Raw genomic sequence first — 24,977 nt, forward strand, 5'->3', positions numbered from 1 at the left:
CAGGGGAGATATTTCAGTTCCCCCATGCCTGACGACAAAGATGGGTTTTAAGGAGTTTACGAAAGGCAAGGAGTGTAGTGGCAGTTCTAATCTCTGGGGGGAGCTGGTTCCAGAGAGTCGGGGCCGCCACAGAGAAGGCTCTTCCCCTGGGGCCCGCCAACCGACATTGTTTAGTTGACGGGACCCGGAGAAGATCCACTCTGTGGGACCTAACCGGTTGCTGGGATTCATGCGGCAGGAGGCGGTCTCGGAGATATTCTGGTCCAATGCCATGAAGGGCTTTAAAGGTCATAACCAATGCTTTGAATTGTGACCGGAAATTGATCGACAACCAATGCAGACTGCGGAGTGTTGGAGTAACATGGGCATACCTAGGGAAGCCCATGACTGCTCTCGCAGCTGCATTCTGCACGATCTGAAGTTTCTGAACATTTTTTAAAGGTAGCCCCATGTAGAGAGCATTATAGTAGTCGAACCTCGAGGTGATGAGGGCATGAGTGACTGTGAGCAGTGAGTCCTGGTCCAAATAGGGCCGCAACTGGTGCACCAGGCGAACCTGGGCAAACGCCCCCCTCGCCACAGCTGAAAGATGGTTCTCTACTGTGAGCTGTGAAATTATCAAAGGCATCCATCTTTGGAAACATAATGAATCAAATGAGGTTGTCCTAAATGACTTCCTTATTGTTGAGCTGCTCAATTGAACTGGCTTTGGCTCACCCAACAAGCAACCAAGCCAATACCAGGACTCTGTCAGGAACAGGTTCATGGATGTGTTGTGATCAGTCACACTAGTTGCCCTTATCTTCTATTAGCCTCTTTCTAACTTGACTTTTCCTCTAAAAAACCCCAGATTTTTTCCCAACTTGAGTTTGCAGGCTTTCGATTTTTAGTGTCTCTAGCAAGCAGCCTCATTTTACTTCGTCTACTATTAAATGATTTGTTCTTCTTGCATACCAAATCTGTCTCCATAACCTCCTCCATCACCATAATTCAAAGCATCCATTTGTCTTCATTCAGCCTTTCTGGTGGTCCTGCTTTCAAACCATATGTAACAGCCAAGAAATATGGCCTTACTTTCCCCCTTTTACCAAGGAAACAAATTCGATCTTTGGTATCGAGCTACAGTAGAGTAAAAGCATATTTCCATCACAGACCCAATTTGGGCTGCAATCCAATGCTTATGTATTAGAAAAAAAGCTCAGCAAAATATTCCGAGTACAGCATTCCCTGAGCACAGTGAAACATACTTGTGAACAAACATATCTACAAGCATATTCTCAAATACAGTAATACCTCATCTCACGAACTTAATTGGTTCCCAGAGGAGGTTCGTAAGGCAAAAAGTTCGTAAGACGAAACTTTGAATTAATGCATTAATGAATTAATGCGTGCAAGAAAAAAACCCGCAAAAAAACACCGCCGCCCGGCTGTCACCTTTTGAAACAGCCGGGCGCTTCTCAGCGTTCTCCCAAAGCCAAACCCGGAAGTTCGGCAAAAGTTCAGGGTCGGCGTTCGGGTTCAGGAGGACGCTGAGAAGCCCCACCGCCCGGCTGTTAGCTTTTCAAAAGAGCCGTGGAGCTGTCGAGCTGGTCGGGAGGCTGGAAAGGAAGTGGGGAATCCCAATAGGGAATTCCATGGGCGGAGCTTTGACATCACAAAGACGTCCTTCCTGGCCGGCCGAAACGTGGCCAGCCAGGAAGGACATCTTTGTGATGTCAAAGTTCCGCCCATGGAATTTCCTATTGGGATTCCCCACCTCCTTTCCAGACTCCCGACCAGCTCGACAGCTCCACGGCTCTTTTGAAAAGCTAACAGCCAGGCAGCGGGGCTTCTCAGCATCCTCCTGAACCCGAACGCCGACCCCGAACTTTTGCTGAACTTCCGGGTAAGACAGAAAAAGTTCAGAAGAAGAGGCAAAAAATTTCCGAACCCCGGGTTCGTATCTCGGATTGTTCATATGGCGAGGGGTTTGTATCACGAGGTACCACTGTACTTGAAACATGCACAGAAGTCCATTCTTAAATACTTTAAGGATATTTATCTATGGAACTGATACCATGCCATTATACCTTATTCTTGCCAAAATTGGGTTCACCCCAAAATAGGTTACTAGCTTCTTAATAACTTCAGGATATTATGTTACTGTTTCTATTGTATAAGACTTGGCAGTCAACACTGGATTGAACCCAGTGCTGCTAGGCATAGCTGACTATAATATAAAAATTATGCAAAGCTGACAACTAAATTTCCTAAGGAAAAGAAGATCTATGTGCAATTAACTTGCTAAAGGAATTACACAGACAATTATCTTATATTTGGGGTAATGAGGAAATACTGTCTCACTAAATTGATGTCTTGAAGAAAGTAAACAGCTACTTTCCGTTTGAACCTCATTTATGTAATGAATTGTATCTGGATGTGTAATATATTTTGAAGTTTGATGGATACCCTCTAGGGCATGTGCCAATTTAAAATGTGTCTATAGTTAAAAGCTTCCATTTAAAGGGCAGTGTTGACACAATGGACATATTCCCTCTTGGGAATAATTTGAATGTTAATTGCTGTAGGACTGCACTCTAAGATCTTGTATTGTTTTTTCGCTGTCTGTTCTGATGCCAGCAAGAAGTACATTTCTGAGCCACAAATCCAACAGAAGTTGTTATCCGGTGAAACAGTCTTGAAAAATTTGGTACCAATTATTCTCTCTTGTAAATCTCAGGTCTCAATGGTATTCAACCTTCTTTAGATGTTGGGGTAAGGCCATGCTGAAAATGGTCTTGAAGTTTCTCAAAAATGTTCTGGTACTTCAAAGGGTGCCTTTGGATTCTCCTCCTCCTCCTCCTCCTCCATCCTAGTGTATTCTCACAGGTGCAGGTTCAGCTTTTTGGATCATCGAATGCCACTTTGCATGTTCAGCTGTGCGTCCAGAGTTCATGGTCACGGCTTTCATATATTTGTTGTTGGTGTCTTGCCACCTCTGTTTTGGATACCTGCGAGGTTGCCGGCCACTGACTTCTAGTTAGTTGGCAGTCTTGGTGCTGCTTTCTAGATATACAGTGATCCCTCGATTTTCGCGATCCCGTTCTTCGCGAAACGCTATATCGCGATTTTTCCACCCGATGACGTCACTCTCTTCCTTCCTTTCTCATCTTTCTTTCTCTCTCTCTTTCTCTATCTTGCTTCTTCCTCTCTCACACTCTCTTCCTCCCTCTCTCATCTCTTTCTTTCCTTCTCTCTCTTTCTCTATCTCTCCCCCTCTTGCTGGCAGGCGGCGGGCGGGCGGGCGGGGTGAGCGGGGGCATCAGCGAGGAGCCGGGGTTTCCCCTTTGCGTGGGCGGCGGGGAAACCCCGATCTTCGTCTGCTCGCTGCTGCCGCCGAGCAGATCAGCTGCTGGGTGGCCGCAGCAGCAGCGAGCAGACGAAGATCCGGGTTTCCCCGCCGCCCACGCAAACTCCACCATCTGCGCATGCGCGGCCATGGAATAAGGGTGCGCATGCGCAGATGGTGTTTTTACTTCCGCAACCCTACATCGCGAAAAATCGATTATCGCGAGGGGTCTTGGAACGGAACCCTCGCGATAATCGAGGGATCACTGTATTCATACCAGCCTTCTCTCATCTGACCCCTCGCATCCTGGACATAGTCTGTTTCAACTCCTACCTTCAAAACATCGCTACAGAGCACTGCACACCAAGACCACTAGACATAAGAACAGGTTTTTCCCCAAACGCTGTCACTCTGCTAAACAAATAATTCCCTCAACATTGTCAAACTATTTGATAATATAAAGCCCTTCATGGCATCGGACCAGGATACCTGCGAGACCGCCTTCTGCCGCACGAATCCCAGCGACCGGTTAGGTCCCATAGAGTTGGCCTTCTCCGGGTCCCGTCGACTAAACAATGTTGTCTGGCAGGACCCAGGGGAAGAGCCTTCTCTGGCTCCGACCCTCTGGAACCAGCTCCCCCCAGAGATCAGGATTGCCCCCACCCTCCTTGCCTTTTGTAAACTTCTAAAAACCCACCTCTGCCGTCAGGCATGGGGGAATTGAAACATCTCCCCCTTGCCTATGTAGTTTTTGTGTAAGATTTGATTGTGTGTTGTTTTTTATATATTGGGGTTTCTTTTTTGGACTTTTAATCTAAAACTGTAACCTAGATTTTTAAATATTAGATTTGTTACTTCACCATTGTTGTGAGCTGCCCCGAGTCTGCGGAGAGGGGCGGCATATAAATCCAATAAATCTAATCTAATCTAATCTAACTAATTCTGTACTACTATTACTACTAGTTTTTTCTCATCATTCCTATCACCCATCTCCCCACCTATGACTGTATGATTGTAACTTGTTGCTTGTATCCTTAAGATTTTTATTAATATTGATTGTTTCCTGATTGCTTATTTGACTCTTATGACAATCATTAAGTGTTGTACCTCATGATTCTTGACAAATGTGTCTTTTTTTAAAGATGTACACTGAGAGCTTATGCACCAAGACAAATTCATTGTATGTCCAATCACACCTGGCCAATAACAAATTCTATCTATTCTATCTACCTATAATTGGTGCTACAGCAAAATGTTGTCAAATGGTGTCATTTGTGATGTGGTCAACACCCAGTTCTTATCTAGAAAAGTTTGTAAGTGTTGTGGTTAGCTCTGGCCCAGCTCCTGCCCCAAGGACTGTGGATGTGGGGGAGACATCCACATGCTGCAGGCCTGTTTTGCCCCCGGTGGAATCTGATGATGAAGGCTCCTCTGACCAAGAAGACATGAGTGACAGGGAGGAGGAGAGTGTGGCAGACAGCTCAGAAGGAGATCAATTATCTCTCTCCTCCTTGTATTCAGAACAAGAGTTAATGATACAGCCACGCATGCGGAGAGTGATGCATAGGCAACAACAACTGAGAGATTATTATCAAAGAAAATGAGGCCACCTGTGGTTGGGTGGGGCTGTGGTGATTAGTGAGGCTGCTATAAATAGCAGCCTGTGGGTTTGGCCATTGTGGAGGATTATCTGATCGTTATGTTTCGTGACTGCTTTACTGACTTTGGCTTTTTGTGTGCTGATTTTTCCCTGCTTTGAAACGAAACCAGAGCAAAGTGTGTTTCACTTTGTGAATGAAGAAGGATTGTGAATTGCCTCACAGCTGCAACCTAAGTATCACAGAACTGATAAGGGACTTGTACAAATTACCAATTTGGTTGGAGATGAGTGCTCTTTGCTATACCAAAAGAGGGCTTAGGTTAAGTGAATTTTCCTTATAAAGAACATTGTGTTGAATTTTCAAATGTGTGTGTGTCTGAAATTTGTACCTGTGAATTTTTGGGAGGAGTCTACCAGAGAGCCTGACAGAACAGTATGTAGAGGCGTTCTTAGGTAGAGGTACCACTGTACATTGGAGAACAACAACTCTCAGAATTTGGATTCTGTCCATTGCGTTACAAAGATCTATGCATCCCTTTTTTCCCCCAAGAAGACCACTTTACCAATTTTCTCCATTCAGTTCGAATGATCAAGAGTCCATACATGGTGCCATTTCCCATGTGATCATCTTGAGCGTGCTTTACCATCCCTTCTGATAACCAACCTTTTGATTAATGATTCTTTCTCAGCACAGACTTCATTAAACAGGGCCATCTTTCTTGTAGGATTTTTAAAGAAACACAATACTTAGAATTCTCCAGTGAGTCAACCAGATTTTTTTTTTCCTTTTTAATGCATTCACTGAAAAAGCCGTACTATGTGAAGAAAATTAATGTTACTGGCTCAGGGCACTATTGGAAGCATTTCAAGGGAAAGACTTCAGATTAAATGTCCTTCCGTTCCATTGCCTTGTTCTTGCATGATAAATGGGAGGCATTTGTGCATTTCTTTTCCAGAGAATAGCTGATGAAATAGAGATAAAATATGGAGAAACAAAGGTGTAGCAATAGGGGTGGGTAGTGGATCCTTTTGCTGCTGGTTCAGTCAGGATTGCACCGGGCGCACTCATGCAACAATCAAATAAAAACCTCTGCACATGCGCAGAAGCACAAATGAGCTTCTGCACATGCGCAGAAGCAAAATCCAAGATGGTGGTGCCCCACAGACTAGCACCAACAGAAGTGGCCGAAAAGACAGTGGAGAGAAAAGACGGAGCAATAAGAAGCGAAGAGGGGATTGTTTTGGGTATATATTAGTACCAGTATGATGATGATGATGATGATGATGATGATGATGATGATGATGATGATGATGATGATCAATGAGACTGGTTAAGTTTTTGAAGTACAAAAAGATAATAATACATATAACTTCATAAGTTGGACAATGAGTATTGATATATGAAAGGAAAATATGATAGAACTGTGGTGTTTTTCTCTTTCTAGTTTAAGTATGCAGAGTTGTAAATGTACATACATATATGCATACATATTATTATTATTATTATTATTATTATTATTATTATTATTATTTATTAGATTTGTATGCCGCCCCTCTCCGTAGACTCGGGGCGGCTCACAACAATAACAAGAACAATGTAAGAACAAATCTAATAATTTAAAAAACACTAAAAACCCCATTATTAAAAGCAAACAAACACACAAACATTCCATGTATAAACTGTATAGGCCCGGGGGAGATACATACATACATGCATTCATGCATATAAACCAACATATATACATACCTGTATATATGTTTGAGAGTTTTTTTCTTGTTCTGTTTTTTGTTAACTATTTATTGTTTTCTTTTTTGTATACATCATAAGCATCAGCTTTTAAAAAAAACTTTCAATAAAAAACTGTTTCTTAAAAAAAGGTTTTGTGTAATTTGAGGGGGAGAGTGAGAGACCAGGCGTCTTTGGCTTGAAATAGTTGCCAGCCTCTGTTCTATGGGCTTAGAGTTGGCATATACTGCCATGTCTTTGCCTGATTTTGTCATTTTCCCTTAGGGTAATGTCAATTTCTCCCCTTCTTCTCCCATTGTGAAACAAGAGCATGGTCAAAACCCTTTTTTTTTTCATTGCTATCAAAGATGATAGTTTTTTAATGCATGTCTGTTTATCCTTTTCCTATTTTATTTAGCAATTAATTGATTTCCCCATATAGGAAACAAAGAGAGGATCTCTCATTGACGAGCCTGAAGATTATTAAAAGTGATTGGTGGTATTATGTTGTGAAAAGAATGGATCCCATTAATCCACTTTTCTTCAGCCCTCTCCTCGTTCTTTTTGCTTTGCATCTAGCAGAAGACCTGTTTTGAAAATCCAAGGAATGTAGGGCAAGTCTATTATTAAAACGATTTCCTTGATGGAACTGGGCACACACATTTAAAACTGATAGGAAATGGTACCATTATTCTTTCTGACAAAGAAACATTTCAATAGCAAGCCAATACAAATAAATTGTCTCTCGTCCATTGTGTTAATTTATTTCTATTTTATATTGGTTTCTGGCCATTAGTATAGAACATGTAATCAAAGCAAGACATTTTATATACAGTAATACCTCATCTTACGAACTTAATTGGTTCCAGGACGAGGTTCGTAAGGTGAAAAGTTCGTAAGATGAAACAATGTTTCCCATAGGAATCAATGGAAAAGCCAATAATGCGTGCAAGCCGATTAGGAAAATCCAAAACATTAAGGCTTAAAAAAAAAAAAAAAGCTGCCGGCAGACGAAGCTGAGGCGAACGGAGTGGGGGGAGGGAAACCCATGGAGATCCAGAGGGGAGAATGGTGCAAGACAGGGTGGGGGAAAACGGGAGGAACCCATGGAGATCTAGAGGGGAGAATGGGGCAAGACAGGGTGGGGAAAAACGGGGGAAACCCATGGAGATCCAGAGGGGAGAATGGGGCAGGACAGGGTGGGGAAAAATGGGGGAAACCCATGGAGATCCAGAGGGGAGAATGGGGCAGGACAGGGTGGGGAAAAACGGGGGAAACCCATGGAGATCCAGAGGGGAGAATGGTGCAAGACAGGGTGGGGAAAAACGGGAGGAACCCATGGAGATCTAGAGGGGAGAATGGGGCAGGACAGGGTGGGGAAAAACGGGGGAAACCCATGGAGATCCAGAGGGGAGAATGGTGCAAGACAGGGTGGGGAAAAACGGGAAGAACTCAAGTCTGGAGGTGGGGCATCCCAGCGGCCGGCGGCAAGTTTGTAAGGTGAAAAAAGTTCGTAAGAAGAGGCAAAAAAATTCCGAACCCTGGGTTCGTATCTTGAAAAGTTCGTATGACGAGGGGTTCGTATCATGAGGTACCACTGTATATATCAGGAGCATTTAAATGCAATTTTGCCTCCCTATTTGAAATTTTGGTCTATATGGTTATAATGGTTTATACGTAATACAGTGACTTTACTGTTGCTTTTTTTATTATTATTTAATTGGACATATCCAGTGCTATGTTTTTCATGTATTTCCCCATGCCTTTAGAGCAGTACAGTAAGCTAAAATTAAAAGGCAACCTGTGGCTACTCAGACATTTAATTAGAGTTCCCAGGTGTTACAATTCAGTTAAAACGGAAGACAAAGAAGATATGGCTCCTCTCGTTTCTTCTTCAATCCAATTATCTGCTCTATTGCTTAATCTCTTACATGCCACATGGAGAGACAGGCAAGGGTAAGAGTCACAGGACTGCAGGAGGAATCAGAGCTTTTCAAATTGTTAGCTTTCTGTTGAAATGGCAAGCCCAGATTTAATGAAGCAGAACAAAGAAGGCTATCTCCAAAATTCATATTGTTGCCCACAGATTGAACTATTTTCACGTCTTGCCTTGCACATCCCGGATCCAAGTGTCTCTGGAGATTCTTAGTCATCTGGGTCATGGTTGTCCCAAAGGTGCTTTTTTGCAAAAACAAAAAACAAAACCCAACTTTGGGACATCCAGCAGGTTCCGACAGGTTCTGCAGAACCGGTAGCTGAAAGTTTGAGTAGTTCATAGAACTGGCAAATACCAACTCTGACTGGCTCCAGGAAAAGCTGGGAATGGGGATTTTGCTGTGTCCTTCCCCTAGGAGTGGAAAAGGAATGTAGATTGTGCAGTATCCTTCCCCTGGAGTGGGGAGAGAATGGAGATTGTGCAGTATCCTTGCCCTGGATTGGGGTGGGAATGAGGATTTTGCAGTATCCTTCCCCAAGGGTGGGAATGGAGATTTTGTAGTATGCTTCCCATAGGAGTGGAAAGGGAATGTAGAATGTGCAGTATCCTTTCCCTGGAGTGGGGAGAGAATGTAGATTTTGCAGTATCCTTCCCTGGAGTGGGGTGGGAATGGGGATTTTGCAGATTCCTCCCCTGGAATGGGGTGGGAATGGGGATTTTGCAGTATCCTTCCCCTGGAGTGGGGTGGGAATGGGGATTTTGCAGTATCCTTCCCCCAGGAGTGGGCGAGGAATGGGGATTTTGCAGTATCCTTCCCTTGGAGTGGGGAGGGAATGGGGACTTTGCAGTATCCTTCCCCCAGGAGTGGGCGAGGAATGGGGATTATAGATAGGTAGGTAGGTAGGTTGGTAGGTAGGTAGAAATAAAATAAAGTAAAGTAAAGTAAAATAAGTAAAGTAAAGTAAAGTAAAGTAAAGTAAAGTAAAATAATAAAATAAAATAAAATAAAATAAAATAAAATAATAATAAAATACAATAAAATAAAATAAAAATAAATAAAAAATACAATACAATACAATACAATAAAAAATACAATAAAATAAAATAAAATAAAATAAACTCCCAGAACCCTGGAAGTTGAAGTGCACAAGTCTTAAGTTTGCCAAGGTTGGAGACCCCTGCTTTAAGACAGAAGTGGCCTGGCCCTGGACCTTAAACCCACCAGGAACTGCGCCATGCAAGTGAACAAAGCCCCATCTGCACATGTGCCTGATTCAGGCAGTGTATGATGAAACCACACATACCCTCCAGTCTGCAGAAATAAACACACACAACCTCCACAGAATCAATTCCTGGCGCCAAAAACGTCGGGGGCGGTAGGTTTAGAAATTAGAATTTTATTCTCAGCTAGCAAAAAACCCAAGACATTGATCTTTTCTGTTTTAATATTAATATAGGGTATTCACCCATGTAAGGCAACTAACAAGCCGGGAATGCAGAATGCTTTCTGATGCTGCAATTAATTACAGTTGTCTCCGAAGCGAGGCATGTACAAAGAGATATAAGACTCGATCTGCCAAGCAAGGGAAAAGCAGGAAGCAGGACCAACTTATCACAATAAATGGGCTGTTCAATCAGGTGCAGACAGAATGCCCAGCTTCGCTCTTAGTGGGGGAGGCTCAGGAAATAAAAAATCAAACACCAGTCTCCATTTTGGGCTCCAAGTATTTGTTTCATTTAGTGATGTACGATTGGGGGGCTATGTTGTGTGATAAATTATGCATTATGAGTAGGACATTTTCTTTCTGTTTTTATGCTATCCCCCAAGGGTGACCGGGCGGTTGGGGCGGAGGCCAATCAGAGCTGGTACAGTGGTACCTCTACTTACTAAATTAATTCGTTCCGTGACCAGGTTCTTAAGTAGAAAAGTTTGTAAGAAGAAGCAATTTTTCCCATAGGAATCAATGTAAAAGCAAAGAATGTGTGCGATTGGGGAAACCAAAGGGAGGGTGGAGGCCCTGTTTCTTCCCAGGAGATTCCTAGAGAGGCCCCATGGAGGCTTCTCCCCACCTTTTCTGGCCCTGTTTCCTCCCAGGAGATGCCTAGAGAGGCCCCACGGAGGCTTCTCCCTGCCTTTTCCGGTTACAATTTTGGAGGCTCGGGTTTATAAGTGGAAAATGGTTCTTGAGAAGAGGCAAAAAATCTTGAACACACAGTTCTCATCTAGAAAAGTTCATAAGTAGAGGTGTTTGTAGGTAGAGGTACCACTGTATTTGCAAGTTCTCCAAACAAGGTAAAAATTTTGTTACCAATTAGCCTGAACTGGTTGAATACTACCTCTGATCCTCCCTGATACTGTAGCAATAGCCGAGGAGCCGGGGTGGTGCAGCAGGTAGAGTGCTGTACTGCAGGCCACTGAAGCTGATTGTAGATCTGAAGGTCAGCGGTTCAAATCTCATCACCAGCTCAAGGTTGACTCAGCCTTCCATCCTTCCGAGGTGGGTAAAATGAGGACCTGGATTGTGGGGGCAATAGCCTGGCTCTGTTAAAAAGTGCTATTGCTAACATGTTGTAAGCTGCCCTGAGTCTAAGGAGAAGGGCGGCATAAAAATCCATCAATCAAACAAACAAATAAACAAATAAACAAATAAATAGCATTTAGACTTATGTATCACCCTCTCTAAGCAGTTTACAGAATCAGCCTATGGCCCCCAACAATCTGGGTCCTCATTTTACCCACCTCGGAAGGATGGAAGTCTGAGTCAACCTTGAGCCGGTGGTGAGATTTGAACTGCTGAACTATAGCTAGCATTTAGCTCAAGTCGCCCGCAGTGCTGCACTCTAACTACTGTGCCACCCCGGATCTAAGCCCAGGACTCCCAATCCACTTTGGCTGGAGTCTAGTGATCATTGTATAAGCATCTTAATGAAGAAAAAGCAAATGGCTCTTATTTTAGCAGAGTGAATTTTTCTTCATGACAATCTGCTTCTATATTGTTGGCAAGAAAACAGCATGAAAGCATCCGTGCGATTACTAAATCCCAAGTTTGACTCAAGGGAAATGTTCTTTTATTGCTTTATTTCTTAATCACATTTGTAGGCCACCTGCTTGGAATAACTCTTCCATGACTGATGTTCTTGCCCTGACTTCCATCCTTAATGTGAGTCTACATAAGCCATCTCCATCTGGCGCCATTAGAAAGTTCTGGGACTGCAACACAGAATTCTTCAGATGCTGGCCAAAAAGCTACCTGGTGATTATTAATGCATTTCATGGTCCAATCACTACCCAATGATTTAGCCGTGGCTGGGGATGTTGAATATCCCTGACATATGTGTTGTGGTTCAGCCTGAGGCTGCTCAGGGACCGGCTGTATCTCTGCTGGCTCCATGCCCGGAGGAGGATGACAGCGAAGAGGAGGGGGCTGAACAGTTGGACGGGGGAGAGGAAAGTCAGGAATGGGACGAAGGAGAACATCATGAGAGCCCTGGGGGGGGGCTCTCCCCAGCCAGTAGCTTGGAGTCATTAGGTGATGAAGCACAAGCCATCATTGACATGCGACAGAGACGTTCAGATCAAAGAAAGGAGCAATTAAAGAAGTATTATCAGCACTGAATTAGGAACAGCTGGGCTTGGGTGTGGTCCTCCTTAGCAGGGTTTAAAAGGCAGGCAAGCCCTTGAAGCCATGTGGAGTGTTATCAGTTGGAGTTACGGTGTCCTGCTTTGTTCTCGGCGTCTCTGTTCCTGGCTTGTGGCCCAGCAGTTTGGAAGACCCATGGGAGGTTTGGGCCTGCTATCTACAGCCTCGTCTTGGCAGCAAGAATCCTGTATTGCTGCATGGACTTTTGCCTTTGTGGATACATTTGAAGATACAGCATTTTCCTGTTTGTAAGGACATTTTCTGTTACCTGTGTTTTTCTTGAATTTTATAAACTGCCTTTGCCTTTTACCAGTGTGTCTGGCTTCTCTTTTTGGGTTGGTATTGGCTTCCGGAGTGACCCAGACAGAACACATATGAGAACAAAGGGAGCATTGGCTAAGATTTCTTAGTAGCGGCCCATATTTTAAGGAAGCGATTCTGATTCAGAAAACTGCTTTTTTCAAAAAGCAACTGGACTTTGTTTTTCCTTGAAGACATTTTGCTTCTCACCCAAGAAGCTTCTTCAGTTCTGACTTGGATGAGAAGCAAACCATCTTCAAGGAAAAGCAAAGTCCAGTTTGCCTTTTGAAAAAGCATTTTTGGAAGAACCATGGCAGAAGATGACTGGGAATATCCATAGACACCTCTCTCTCAAAGTTTAGAGCAGCATCAATCCTTGAATTTTTACACAAAGCAGTGAAGAATAAACTATGATGGCACAGTGGTTAGAGTGCAGTATAGCAGGCCAACTCTGCCCACAGCCTGAAGTTTGATCCTGGCTTGAGCTTGACTCAACTTTCCATCCGTCCGAGGTTGGTAAAATGAGGACCCAGATTGTTGGGGACAATATGCAAATACTTCTTCAACATTGTAAACAGTCCAGAGAGTGCTACAAAGTGCTACGGGGCAGTATAGATGTCTAAATGCCATTCCTATTTCAGACTGATGTTGCAGTGCTGAGTGGTATCCATGGTGGTTATAAAGTTTATCATTGGATTTTTATAATTTATTATTATTATTTATTAGATTTGTATTATTATTATTATTATTATTATTATTATTATTATTATTATTATTGGATTTGTATGCCGCCCCTCTTCGCAGACTCGGGGCGGCTAACAACAATGATAAAAACAGCATGTAACAATCCAATTAATAAAACAACTAAAAACCCTTATTATGAAAACCAAACATACACACAAACATACCATGCATAACTTGTAATGGCCTAGGGGGAAGGAATATCTTCACTCCCCCATGCCTGGCGATAAAGGTGGGTCTTGAGTAATTTGCGAAAGACAAGGAGGGTGGGGGCCGTTCTAATCTCTGGGGGGAGTTGATTCCAGAGGGCCGGGGCCGCCACAGAGAAGACTCTTCCCCTGGGGCCCGCCAAACGACATTGTTTGGTCGACGGGACCCGGAGAAGGCCAACTCTGTGGGACCTTATTGGCCGCTGGGATTTGTGCGGTAGAGGGCGATTCTGGATGTATTCTGGCCCAATGCCATGTAGGGCTTTAAAGGTCATTACCAACACAGGGCTTTAAAGGTCACTACCGGAGACTTGGAGCGGCTTACAACACGTAATAATACAAATCCAAAAATTAAAACAGATTTAAGACCCTTAATATAAAAAACAATCATACATCTCATACAGATCATACATAAAGCGGAATGACCCAGGGGAATCAATTTCCCCATGCCTGACGACAGAAGTGGGTTTTGAGAAGTTTGCGAAAGGCAAGGAGGGTGGGGCAGTTCTAATCTCCGGGGGGAGTTGATTCCAGAGGGTTGGGGCCGCCACAGAGAAGGCTCTTCCCCTGGGTCCCACCAGGCGACATTGTTTCATCGAAGGGACCCGGAGAAGGTCAACTCTGTGGGACCTGACCGGTCACTGGGATTCGTGCAGCAGAAGGCGGTCCTGGAGACATTGTATTTTTATTTAAATATGAATATATAAATCACTTCGGCCAAGGCAAATGTTTCTTTTTTTGAAAAGCGTAGCAAAATTGTTTAGATGTTCTGATTTACTCTTGATAAGGTCTCCCAGAGTTAGTAAGATGATTTAAAACAGACTTAATCCAATAGTCTGTTCCTGCACAATAAAAGGTATTGCTATATGACTGAAGACAAAAGATATATGTTGGAGAAATGGAGCCAACCATACTGAGAACAAGGGCTTCAAAGTGCTATATATGTACTTACTAAATTCATCGTTTTCACTAAAAATACCATTCATGATATTTGGCTCGGGAATTGTTTTACAAAATAGAGGTTGGAAAGGGGGACAGATTACAATAGAATGAAACTCTAGAGATTCCCACCATAGGGACCAATTATATCCTGGCAAAAAAATCCAAGAGATGATGTAATAATTACAGTTCAGTTCAAGATGCAATTGTTCTTGCACAGGTGTGGGAAAGCAAAACATTTTTATCACAAATTGTAATGTTTCATTTTACCCTGATATGAGACAATGGAAATCATCAGGTGGGGCTTTGAACCCACTCCTGGATCAATGCTATTCATCTGTGATCCCATAACATCATCAATATTGGAAGAAGGAGCTTTCCTCTGGCTGAACTGAGAGTTGGATGAGGTTGTAGGTAGGTCGGGCTCCTATTGACAACAATTCTGGTCAAGCTCCACCTTCCGTGTCTTTGGCTCTTTCATCTTCCTACTGCTAGGACAACATATTTCTCCAACACTCCGTGGTCTGCATTGGTTGCCAATTATTATTATTATTATTATTATTATTATTATTATTATTATTATTATTTGGATTTGTATGCCGCCCCTCTCCGCAGACTCGGGGCGTCTAACAACAATGGTTAAACAACATCCAATTTGATAAAACAACTAAAAACCCGTATTATAAAAAACCAAACATACACACAAACATACCATGCATAACTTGTAATGGTCTAGGGGGAAAGAATAATTGGTTTCTGGACCCAATTCAAAGTGTTGGTTATGACCTATAAAGCCCTACATGGGACCAGAATACCTCTGAGACCACCTTCTGCCGCATGAATCCCAGTGACCGGTCAGGTCCCACAGGGTTGGCCTCCTCCAGGTTCCGTCAACCAGACAATGTCGTTTGTCGGGACCCAGGGGGAGAGCCTTCTCTGTGGTGGGCCCGGACCTCTGGAATCAGCTCCCCCCAGAGATTCATACTACCCTCACCCTCCTTGCCTTCCATAAGAGTCTGAAGACTCACTTATCTCACCTGGGGCCACTAGATCTTTGCCCCTTGCCCAATGAAAGTGTTGAGAGAATGTGGAGTGAATGGAATGATTGTTTTGTATGGTTTTTGGGGTGTTTAAAAGATTTTTAATTAGTTAATTGGATTAAGATATTGCATAGCTGCAAGCTGGCAGCTGGGGTAGGGAGGGGGGAGGATGGGTATATGTTTGATGTGACTGAAATATGATGATTGTACTCACATTCCTTGACCAATCTGTTATGTCAATGTATTGTTTTATATTTCTGTAAATACTCAATAAAAATTATTTTTTTAAAAAAGATATTGTGTATTGTATATTTATATGTTGTGAGCTGCTCCGAGTCCTCAGAGAGGGGCGGCATAGAAATCCAATAAATGAATGAATGAATGAATGAACGAACGAACAAACAAACAAACACAAACAAACAAACAGGAATACAGTGGTCCCTCGTTTTTTGCGGGTTCCAACTTTGCGAAACGGCTATACCACAGTTTTTCAAAAATATTAATTAAAACATACTTTGCTGTTTTTTTCCCTATACCACGGTTTTTCCCACCTGATGACATCATACGTCATCGCCAAACTTTCGTCCACCTTTAATAAATATTTATTTTAATAAACTTTAATAAATAAACATGGTGAGTAATGATCTAAATGGTTGCTAAGGGAATGAGAAATTGTAATTTAGGGGTTTAAAGTGTTAAGGGAAGGCTTGTGATACTGTTCATAGCTGAAAATAGTGTATTTACTTCCGCATCTCTACTTCGCAGAAATTTGACTTTTGCGGGCGGTCTCGGAACGCATCCCCCGCGAAAATCGAGGGAACACTGTAATAGTATCCTCGTGCTGGGCTTCAGAGCAGATTTGTAGCTAATGGCTTTGATTCTTTTTTTTTTAAGCACCCTGTTTCAGGAATGCAGAATGAAGTAAAGATGGATGAGGCGCCATAAAGACACCTGAGCCTCACCTAGAAGTAATTACAGCTGGAACGCGCCTATATTTCCACCCAAGTCAAAACCTTTGTTCTCTGTCCATGGTGCTGAAATATTCCAAAACATCAAGGGCTGATGCATTTCAGTAACCCCTCCTGGAAGTTATTGGGAATGGCCAGAGAAAAAAGCGACAGTATTATAGCCATTCCTCAGAAGCCTCAAACAATATTGTTTGTGCATGAATTAAAGGACTATATTATTGAATTATTTGTACTCATTGTTAGCAGGGAAAGAGTAGATTTCCTAGGTTTATCTACAAGAGCAATTATATGTGTGTGTTCAATTAGTATAGGTACAAAGAGACACCTAGACATGCTTGGATACACTATGACAAAGAATAAACTTGACATACAGTTCTGGTAGCAGATAGCACTCAAGAACAGCACTACAGGGATTACTCTTGTTCTAGTAAGGCGATGCATTAGATGATGTAATCTGTATTCTCTGTTTGTATCGTCCTGGGTTTTCAGCAAGACCTGCGTGGGTAGGAACATTTCAGCCGAACTGTATAATTCATCTTGTACTTATTTGTGTATTCATATGTACTGAAGAACAGCTTCACTTTAATTGTCAGTGCTTCATAAGTAGCTGAGTAGGTGTATGCCCACGGAGCTGATATCATGCCCAAATGGATTGATTCCATTCAAGATAGATTCCTTGGCTGATCTGGCATTATAGTTTAATATATTTTTTTCTTAATTGCTTGAATGAATGCTTCACATTTGTATAACCCGTTTTTATAAACCATGCAATCTATATTGCAGGCATTGTCTCATTTGTAGAAGGAGAGCTAAAACTATGGCAGCCAAAAGTCAGGAGATTGGTAGCATCTTTTTAGATTAATACATTTTCATTTCATTTCATTTTATTGGATTTGTATACCGCCCCTCTCCGTAGACTCGGGGCGGCTAACAACAGTAGTAAAAACAACATGCGACAATCCAATAAGCTAAAACCCCTTATTTTAAAACCAATCATACATACGAATGTACCATACATAAATTGTGGAAGCCTAGGGGGAAAGAATATCTTAATTCCCCCATGCCTGACGACAGAGGTGGGTTTTAAGAAGCTTGCGAAAGACAAGAAGGGTGGGGGCTATTCTAATCTCTGGGGGGAGTTGGTTCCAGAGGGCCGGGGCTGCCACAGAGAAGGCTCTTCCCCTGGGTCCTGCCAAATGACATTGTTTAGTTGACGGGACCCGGAGAAGGCCAACTCTGTGGGACCTAATTTTATTTAAAAGGGAAAAGCTTTGTGAGCTACCAGTATTCTTCTGGTGTGTTATCACAGCAATGTTGATAATGACCTTGTGAAGCAAGGAACATTATTCCACCTCCCTTTATTAGTGTGAATGTATGTGGGAGTACATTGGGAGGGAGAGAACAGTAATAACTGCATGCAGGAGACCATCTAATTAATTGGTGAAGAAGAGAATTTTGAGTGGAATATGATACAGGACTGTCACATAATATTTCTGGTTAAATTCCTGGCATATTGGTTTCTCTAGTACTTTGGCCTATTTGCATGTTTGGCATAGTGCAGTGATGGTGAACCTTTTTATCCTTGAGTGCCGAAAGAGCGTGGGCATGCGGTATCATGCATGCTTAAGTGCCCACATCCATAATCCAATGCCTATGGAAGGCAAAAACAGCTTCCCCAACCCCCTGGTGGCCCTCTGGAAGCCAGAAACTGCCTGTTTCCCAACTTCTGGTGGGCCCAGTAGGCTCATGTTTTGCCCTCCCCAGTCTCCAAAGGCTTCCCTGGAGCCGGGGGAGGGTAAAACACCTTCCCACATCCCCTTGGAGGCTCTCTGGAAGTCAGAAATGCCATCCCATAACCTCTGTGTGAGCCAAAAATCAGCTGGCCGACACACACATGCCTGTTGGAGCTGAGCTAGAGCAACAAGTTGTGTGCCAGCAGATATGGCTCCGCGTGCCACCTCTGGCATCCATGCCATAGGTTCACCATCACTGGTGGTATCAGGTATTAAGGTATCAGGCTAGAAAGTGGAAAATCGTGCATTCAAGTCTTGTCTTAGCCATGAAAGCCAGTTGGGTGACTTTGGGCCAGTCATTCTCTCTCTCAGCCCGATCCTCACAGGATTGTTGTTGAGAAAATAGGAGGATGAAGGTTTGTTGTATATGATTGCCACCTTCAGTTATTTGTGAAAACAATAAAAGCAGGCTACAAAAAAAAATAAAACATTTAGTTGACAAAATGTTAAGGTAGCAGTTGAATTGAGTTATTTCTTTCTCTACAAGGGATTCCTTTTTTTAATTTTTTTAAAATAATTTTTCTTTACAAGAATATATATACAATAAACACAACAACAATACAAATAACAATACAAATATTTAGATGAAAAAAATAAAAAGACATCTCCCCCAGGCTTTCTTATATTTTATGTTTGATATGTATGTGTTGTATGGTTTTTAAATTGTTGGGGGTTTTTAATGTAATTTTATTATTAGATTTGTTCCATTGTTATACTGTTTTTATTGTTGTTGTGAGCTGCCCCGAGTCTTCGGAGAGGGGCGGCATACAAATCTAATAAATTGAATTGAATTGAATATTGCTATCACGAGTGAAGGAAAGGGATGAACACCTTCAACATTAAGACTTCACTTTTTGCAATGCGTCTAAGATTTTATTCACCTTCTTTCTAGGAACGTAATTTCATACGAAGTTTTGTAATATTCTATTTGTTTATTGTTTTAATCTTTTCTTCCAACTTCAATAAGCCCCATTGGAGTCAGTTCACAATAGATAGAAATCTAAATCTGCTAAGAGAGAAAAGTGACTGTACTTCTGATATAGAAAGCAAAGAAAGGAAATGTCTGAAGCTTCCCTCCTGTGGGTCATCAAAGAGCAAAAATGGTTCACTGGAGTTCAGCTATCCTGACTTTTGGAGAAGCGAGACAGGGAGACCTAAATTCTACACAGCCAGTTAAATGGAGAAGGGGGGGGAGAAGCAGCTTTGGCCTTAAAAGTATTTCCATCTTCCATCTAATTACAGCTGCATTCTGGAATTCCTGCAGAGATGTTACTTGTCTTTGCTGACAACAACGTCAGGGTCACTAGAAGAAAGACAATTCTATTTTCCTACAGTTGCAGCCAAATAGGCTCAAATAGCACATGGAAGATGGGGTGTTGAGAGAATAGTTAACCTTTCTATATTTTCTTTTGACACCTGAGCAATGGAGTTAACCAAAACGAGTAGAACTGAAGGCTCAGGTGAAATAAAACAGAAGTGCAGGAAGGATTTGTGTTTCCATGGATCTAGGGATGAGTAATGGGTCTGTCTTCTTTGCATCTGTCCAGGGGTGAAATTCAAAAAATTTCCCTATCAGTTCTATGGGTGTGGATTGATGGGCATGGCAGGGGAAGGGTACTGCAAAATCCCCATTCCCTCCTGACTGTTGGGGAAGGGTACTGCAAAATCCCCATTCCCTCCTGACTCTTGGGGAAGGGTACTGCAAAATCCCCATTCCCTCCTGACTCTTGGGGAAGGATACTGCAAAATCCCCATTCCCTCCTGACTCTTGGGGAAGGATACTGCAAAATCCCCATTCCCTCCTGACTCTTGGGGAAGGATACTGCAAAATCCCCATTCCCTCCTGACTCTTGGGGAAGGATACTGCAAAATTCCCATTCCCTCCTGACTCTTGGGGAAGGATACTGCAAAATTCCCATTCCCTCCTGACTCTTGGATACTGCAAAATTCCCATTCCCTCCTGACTCTTGGGGAAGGATACTGCAAAATCCCCATTCCCTCCTGACTCTTGGGGAAGGATACTGCAAAATCCCCATTCCCTCCTGACTCTTGGGGAAGGGTACTGCAAAATTCCCATTCCCTCCTGACTCTTGGGGAAGGATACTGCAAAATCCCCATTCCCTCCTGACTCTTGGGGAAGGATACTGCAAAATTCCCATTCCCTCCTGACTCTTGGGGAAGGATACTGCAAAATCCCCATTCCTTCCTGACTCTTGGGGAAGGATACTGCAAAATCCCCATTCCCTCCTGACTCTTGGGGAAGGATACTGCAAAATCCCCATTCCCTCCTGACTCTTGGGGAAGGATACTGCAAAATTCCCATTCCCTCCTGACTCTTGGGGAAGGGTACTGCAAAATTCCCATTCCCTCCTGACTCTTGGATACTGCAAAATTCCCATTCCCTCCTGACTCTTGGGGAAGGATACTGCAAAATCCCCATTCCCTCCTGACTCTTGGGGAAGGATACTGCAAAATCCCCATTCCCTCCTGACTCTTGGGGAAGGGTACTGCAAAATTCCCATTCCCTCCTGACTCTTGGGGAAGGATACTGCAAAATCCCCATTCCCTCCTGACTCTTGGGGAAGGATACTGCAAAATTCCCATTCCCTCCTGACTCTTGGGGAAGGATACTGCAAAATCCCCATTCCTTCCTGACTCTTGGGGAAGGATACTGCAAAATCCCCATTCCCTCCTGACTCTTGGGGAAGGATACTGCAAAATCCCCATTCCCTCCTGACTCTTGGGGAAGGATACTGCAAAATTCCCATTCCCTCCTGACTCTTGGGGAAGGGTACTGCAAAATTCCCGTTCCTAGGAAAGGATATTGCAAAATCAATTTTAAGGGTTTTTTAATATTTCTCTGTTTCTATTGTTGCTATTTTAATTAATTTATTGGGGGTGAATTTTTAAGGACGGATGATTGGGAATGATTGGATGGAGGGTATGATTGGGAATATCCTCCCAGGTCCTCATTAGATCAAAGCCTTCAGAAACACAATCCAGACTTCTAAACGCTTAACAATGAACATTGTGACAGCCTGTTCGGGATCCTCATTAATATCCTTTCTTTTTGATTCTTGATTCACCCCACAGAATGTGGCACCTCTCCAAGTGGTTGTGCGAGATGACAACTGCCTAGTTATTTCCCTGGAAGCAGCTGACGTGGCGAGCTCATCCTCGGTGTATGTCGTGAAGATCACTGGTGAATCCAAGAACTATTTTTTCCAGTTTGATGAATTCAACAGCACTTTACCTGCTCCTGTGGTTTTTAATGCCACTTACCATGGTCTTTACTACATTGTGACCCTGATGGTGGTGAATGCAAATGTTATTTCCAAGCCAGCTAGATCGCTAACTGTGCTAACTAGTAAGTATGCTTTTAAAAAACTTTGTTGATTTGATCTGTTTGAAACTTGGATTGGCATAACTGTGGGAGGGTTCTTGGAGTCCAAGTGGACAGCCATTTAAATATGAGACAGGAGTGTGCAGCTGCCAAAAAAAGTCAACACAGTTCTAGGCTGCATTAACAGAGGGATAGAATCAAGATCACTTGAGGTGTTAATACCACTTTATAAGGCCTTGGTAATGCCACACTTGGAATACTGTATTCAGTTTTGGTCGCCATGATCAAAAAGAATGTTGAGACTCTAGAAAAAGTGCAGAGAAGAGCAACAAAGATGATTGGAAGACTGGAGGCTAAAACATATGAAGAACAGTTGCAGGAACTGGTCATGACTACTTTAATGAAAAGAAGGACCAGGAGAAACATGATAGCAGTGTTCCAATATCTCAGGGGTTGCCACAAAGAAGAGGGAGTCAAACTATTTTCCAAAGCACCTGAGGGTAGAACAAGAAATGATGGGTGGAAATAATCAAAGAGAGAAGCAACTTAGAACTAAGGAGAAATTTCCTGACAGTTAGAACAATTAATCAGTGGAAGTTGTGAATGTCCCAACACTGGAAGTTTTTAAGCAGATGTTGGATAAACATCTGTCTGAAGTAGTGTAGGTTTTCCTGCCTAAGCAGGGGGGTTGGACTAGAAGACCTCCAAGGTCCTTTCCAACTCTGTTTATATTATTATTATTATTATTATTATTATTATTATTATTATTATTATTATTGTTATTGTTGTTGTTGTTGTTGTCTTTCTGCTGCTTATTCATGATGGGGGCAGATTCATTCATCCGATGAGAAACTATTTAGTAAGTCCCATTGTGGCTAGTGATAATTCTCAAATAATGAACATTTTTGCCAAATTTACTGGCAAATCTTTGCAATTTTTTGCCAAAGTAACTGAGTTGTAAGCAAGGGAAGGCTGGCAATTATTTCCTAAATTGCCAGCCTTCCCTTGCTTATAAATCAGTTACTCTGACTTCTTTTCAATCATCACCATGATAATCTTTTAAAAAATCTTCCATTTCAAACTGGTAATGGATGAATGGGACAAGACTATTTTATTCAGCTTTAGGTGTTTTCTTTTTTTAAAAAAATCCTGCCTTTATTAATTTTATAAATAACTCGAGGTGGTGAATATTTCTAATATTCTTTCCTCCTCCTATTTTCCCTACAATAATTGGCCCAAAGTCACCCAGCCAGATTTCATGTTTAATTTGGAACTCAGCTTTAGAAATTGGTTCCTAGACTGTGCCTTAATCACTAGACCAAACTGGCAAACTTCAATTTCAATACTTTATGCTTCTTTCCCCCAAAGTTTCTTTCTTTGAGACCAAAGAACTGGTTGAATATAACTGAGAGGCTGCCAACCGTCCCCCTTGCTTAAAGGATACAGATGTTGTACAAGTCAATCCAGATTACAATCACGGCAGAGAGAAAACATTAAAGAGCTTTTAAGCTTTCCCTCCCACCGTGGATCAAAGTATCTCACCCATGGTGCAAACAGCTGTTGGGATGTGATGCTATTATAAAGGCTCAGATGCCTCATCCTCATTTGCAAAATAGCTGCTGTTTGTTAAATAAAAACATGCATTCAACTGAGATACCCCTTGCTTGGTCTAGAGCAGGAGTGTCAAACTCAGAGCCCCCAGGCCAGTTCTGGCCCCTGTGGTGCTTAGGTCTGGCTACTTGCGACCCTCCTGAGCTCAGTTTTTGCTGGCAGAGTGATAGCAAAACAAACAACAGTGGTACCTTTACTTAAGAACTTAATTCGTTCCATGACCAGGTTCGTAAGTAGAAAAGTTTGTAAGTAGAAGCCATTTTCCCCATAGAAATCAATGTAAAAGCAAATAATGCATGCAAACCCATTAGGAAAGAAATAAAATCTCGGAATTTGGGTGGAAGGAGGAGGAGGAGGAAGAAGACAGTCACTGCTGAAGGAGTCTGCGGAGAGGGGCGGCATACAAACCTAATTAATAATAATAATAATAATAATAATAATAATAATAATAATAAGAAGAAGAAGAAGAAGAAGAAGAAGGTGAGGTGAATCAAAAAAATCCCAAACTGTAAGACTTAAAAAAAAAAAAGAGGGACTCTGAGGCAGCGAGGAGGAGCATGTGCCTCCCATACACCCAGCACAAGGTTGCCTCCCATGCACTTTTATTTTCTCTGGGAGTATTTCTTTTCTCTGGGCATTGGCAGAGGTTTATTCCCTCTCCAAGTGCACAGAGAAAGGGAAATGCTCTGTTTGCTCTGGACTGCCAAAGCCTCCTTAAGTGCCACTGAAAGGCTCCTCTGGCAGCCCAGAAAAGCCCGAGATGGCCAGGATTAAAAGTGAAATGGCAGGAAAGTGGCCAGGCCTTGGTGCTGCTCTCAAATTTCCTGGGAAATTTTTCCGGGCTCGGGTTCTTAAATAGAAAATGGTTCTTAAGAAGAGGCAAAAAAATCTTGAACACCCGGTTCTTATCTAGAAAAGTTCTTAAGTAGAGGCATTCTTAAGTAGAGGTACCACTGTACTAGCAAAAGTGAATCTCTGCCAATAGTGAGTTGCTACCAGTACGGTAGGGGACAGTGTAGCGGCCACCAGATTGCACATTTTTTTGCATGGCTGCTACAGTGCCAATCCTATGGGTGCCGCCATATTTTTCAAATATTTTTGCTTTGTGCACATGCGCAGAAGCAAAATATCACAAGGGAACGGTGCAAGGGAGAGCGATTTGGGCAATTTTTTACTTCTGCGCATGCGCAGGAGGAAAAAAGTCACCGAAATCTCACATGCATGGCCTGTCAAGAGATTTTGATTCCTTTTTAAAAAAAAATATATTTTATTGATTTTTATAATATAAAAGAATACATACAACACAAAACAGTGAACAGTGAAATGTGCTTCCGCCACCCAACAACATTCATTCAGTCCCTCCACCAAATGAGGGTGTAGTAATTTATTTTATTTTTTTACCAAGTATTATTTTTTTACCAACTATTACCAAGCGGTAATAGTTTTAGGTTGGAAGGATGCAACAAAATGGACATTACAAAGCTGGTATTGGTACATGGCGGAACACATTCAATTTGAAATTATGGAAATTAAAATGAATATGATCATTGAAAATAAAGTGGAAAAACTGATGAGAAGATGGGACAGGTTTTATGGCTAGTAGAATTCAAGACCGAGCCATAAAGAACAAATTGGAATCACTCTACACTTTGTAGATACGGGGTGGGGGTGGGGGGGTGTTTAATAAATTTTTTAATTAAATTTTATTACAACAAACAAAAAAATACTTAAAAGAAAACGTGCCCAACACCAATAAAAACCACACCACCATTTAGGGGGTAAAATTATTTGCAATAAGTTTC

The 24,977-nt window shown here is 42.3% G+C and overlaps 1 protein-coding gene across 4 annotated transcripts in view; it reads left to right on the top strand.

Annotated features, from left to right (window-relative positions):
* The window catches only part of PTPRO (protein tyrosine phosphatase receptor type O), a 164,349-nt gene that overhangs the window by 54,111 nt on the left and 85,261 nt on the right, over window positions 1-24,977 (top strand). For all 4 annotated transcript variants that reach the window (XM_070754277.1, XM_070754278.1, XM_070754275.1 and 1 more), the window contains exon 2: window positions 21,315-21,588. In XM_070754277.1, the coding sequence (XP_070610378.1) occupies window positions 21,315-21,588 (274 nt within the window). The remainder of the gene's footprint in view (window positions 1-21,314; window positions 21,589-24,977) is intronic.

Source organism: Erythrolamprus reginae, chromosome 6 (genome assembly GCF_031021105.1).
Source record: "Erythrolamprus reginae isolate rEryReg1 chromosome 6, rEryReg1.hap1, whole genome shotgun sequence".
NCBI lineage: Eukaryota > Metazoa > Chordata > Lepidosauria > Squamata > Dipsadidae > Erythrolamprus > Erythrolamprus reginae.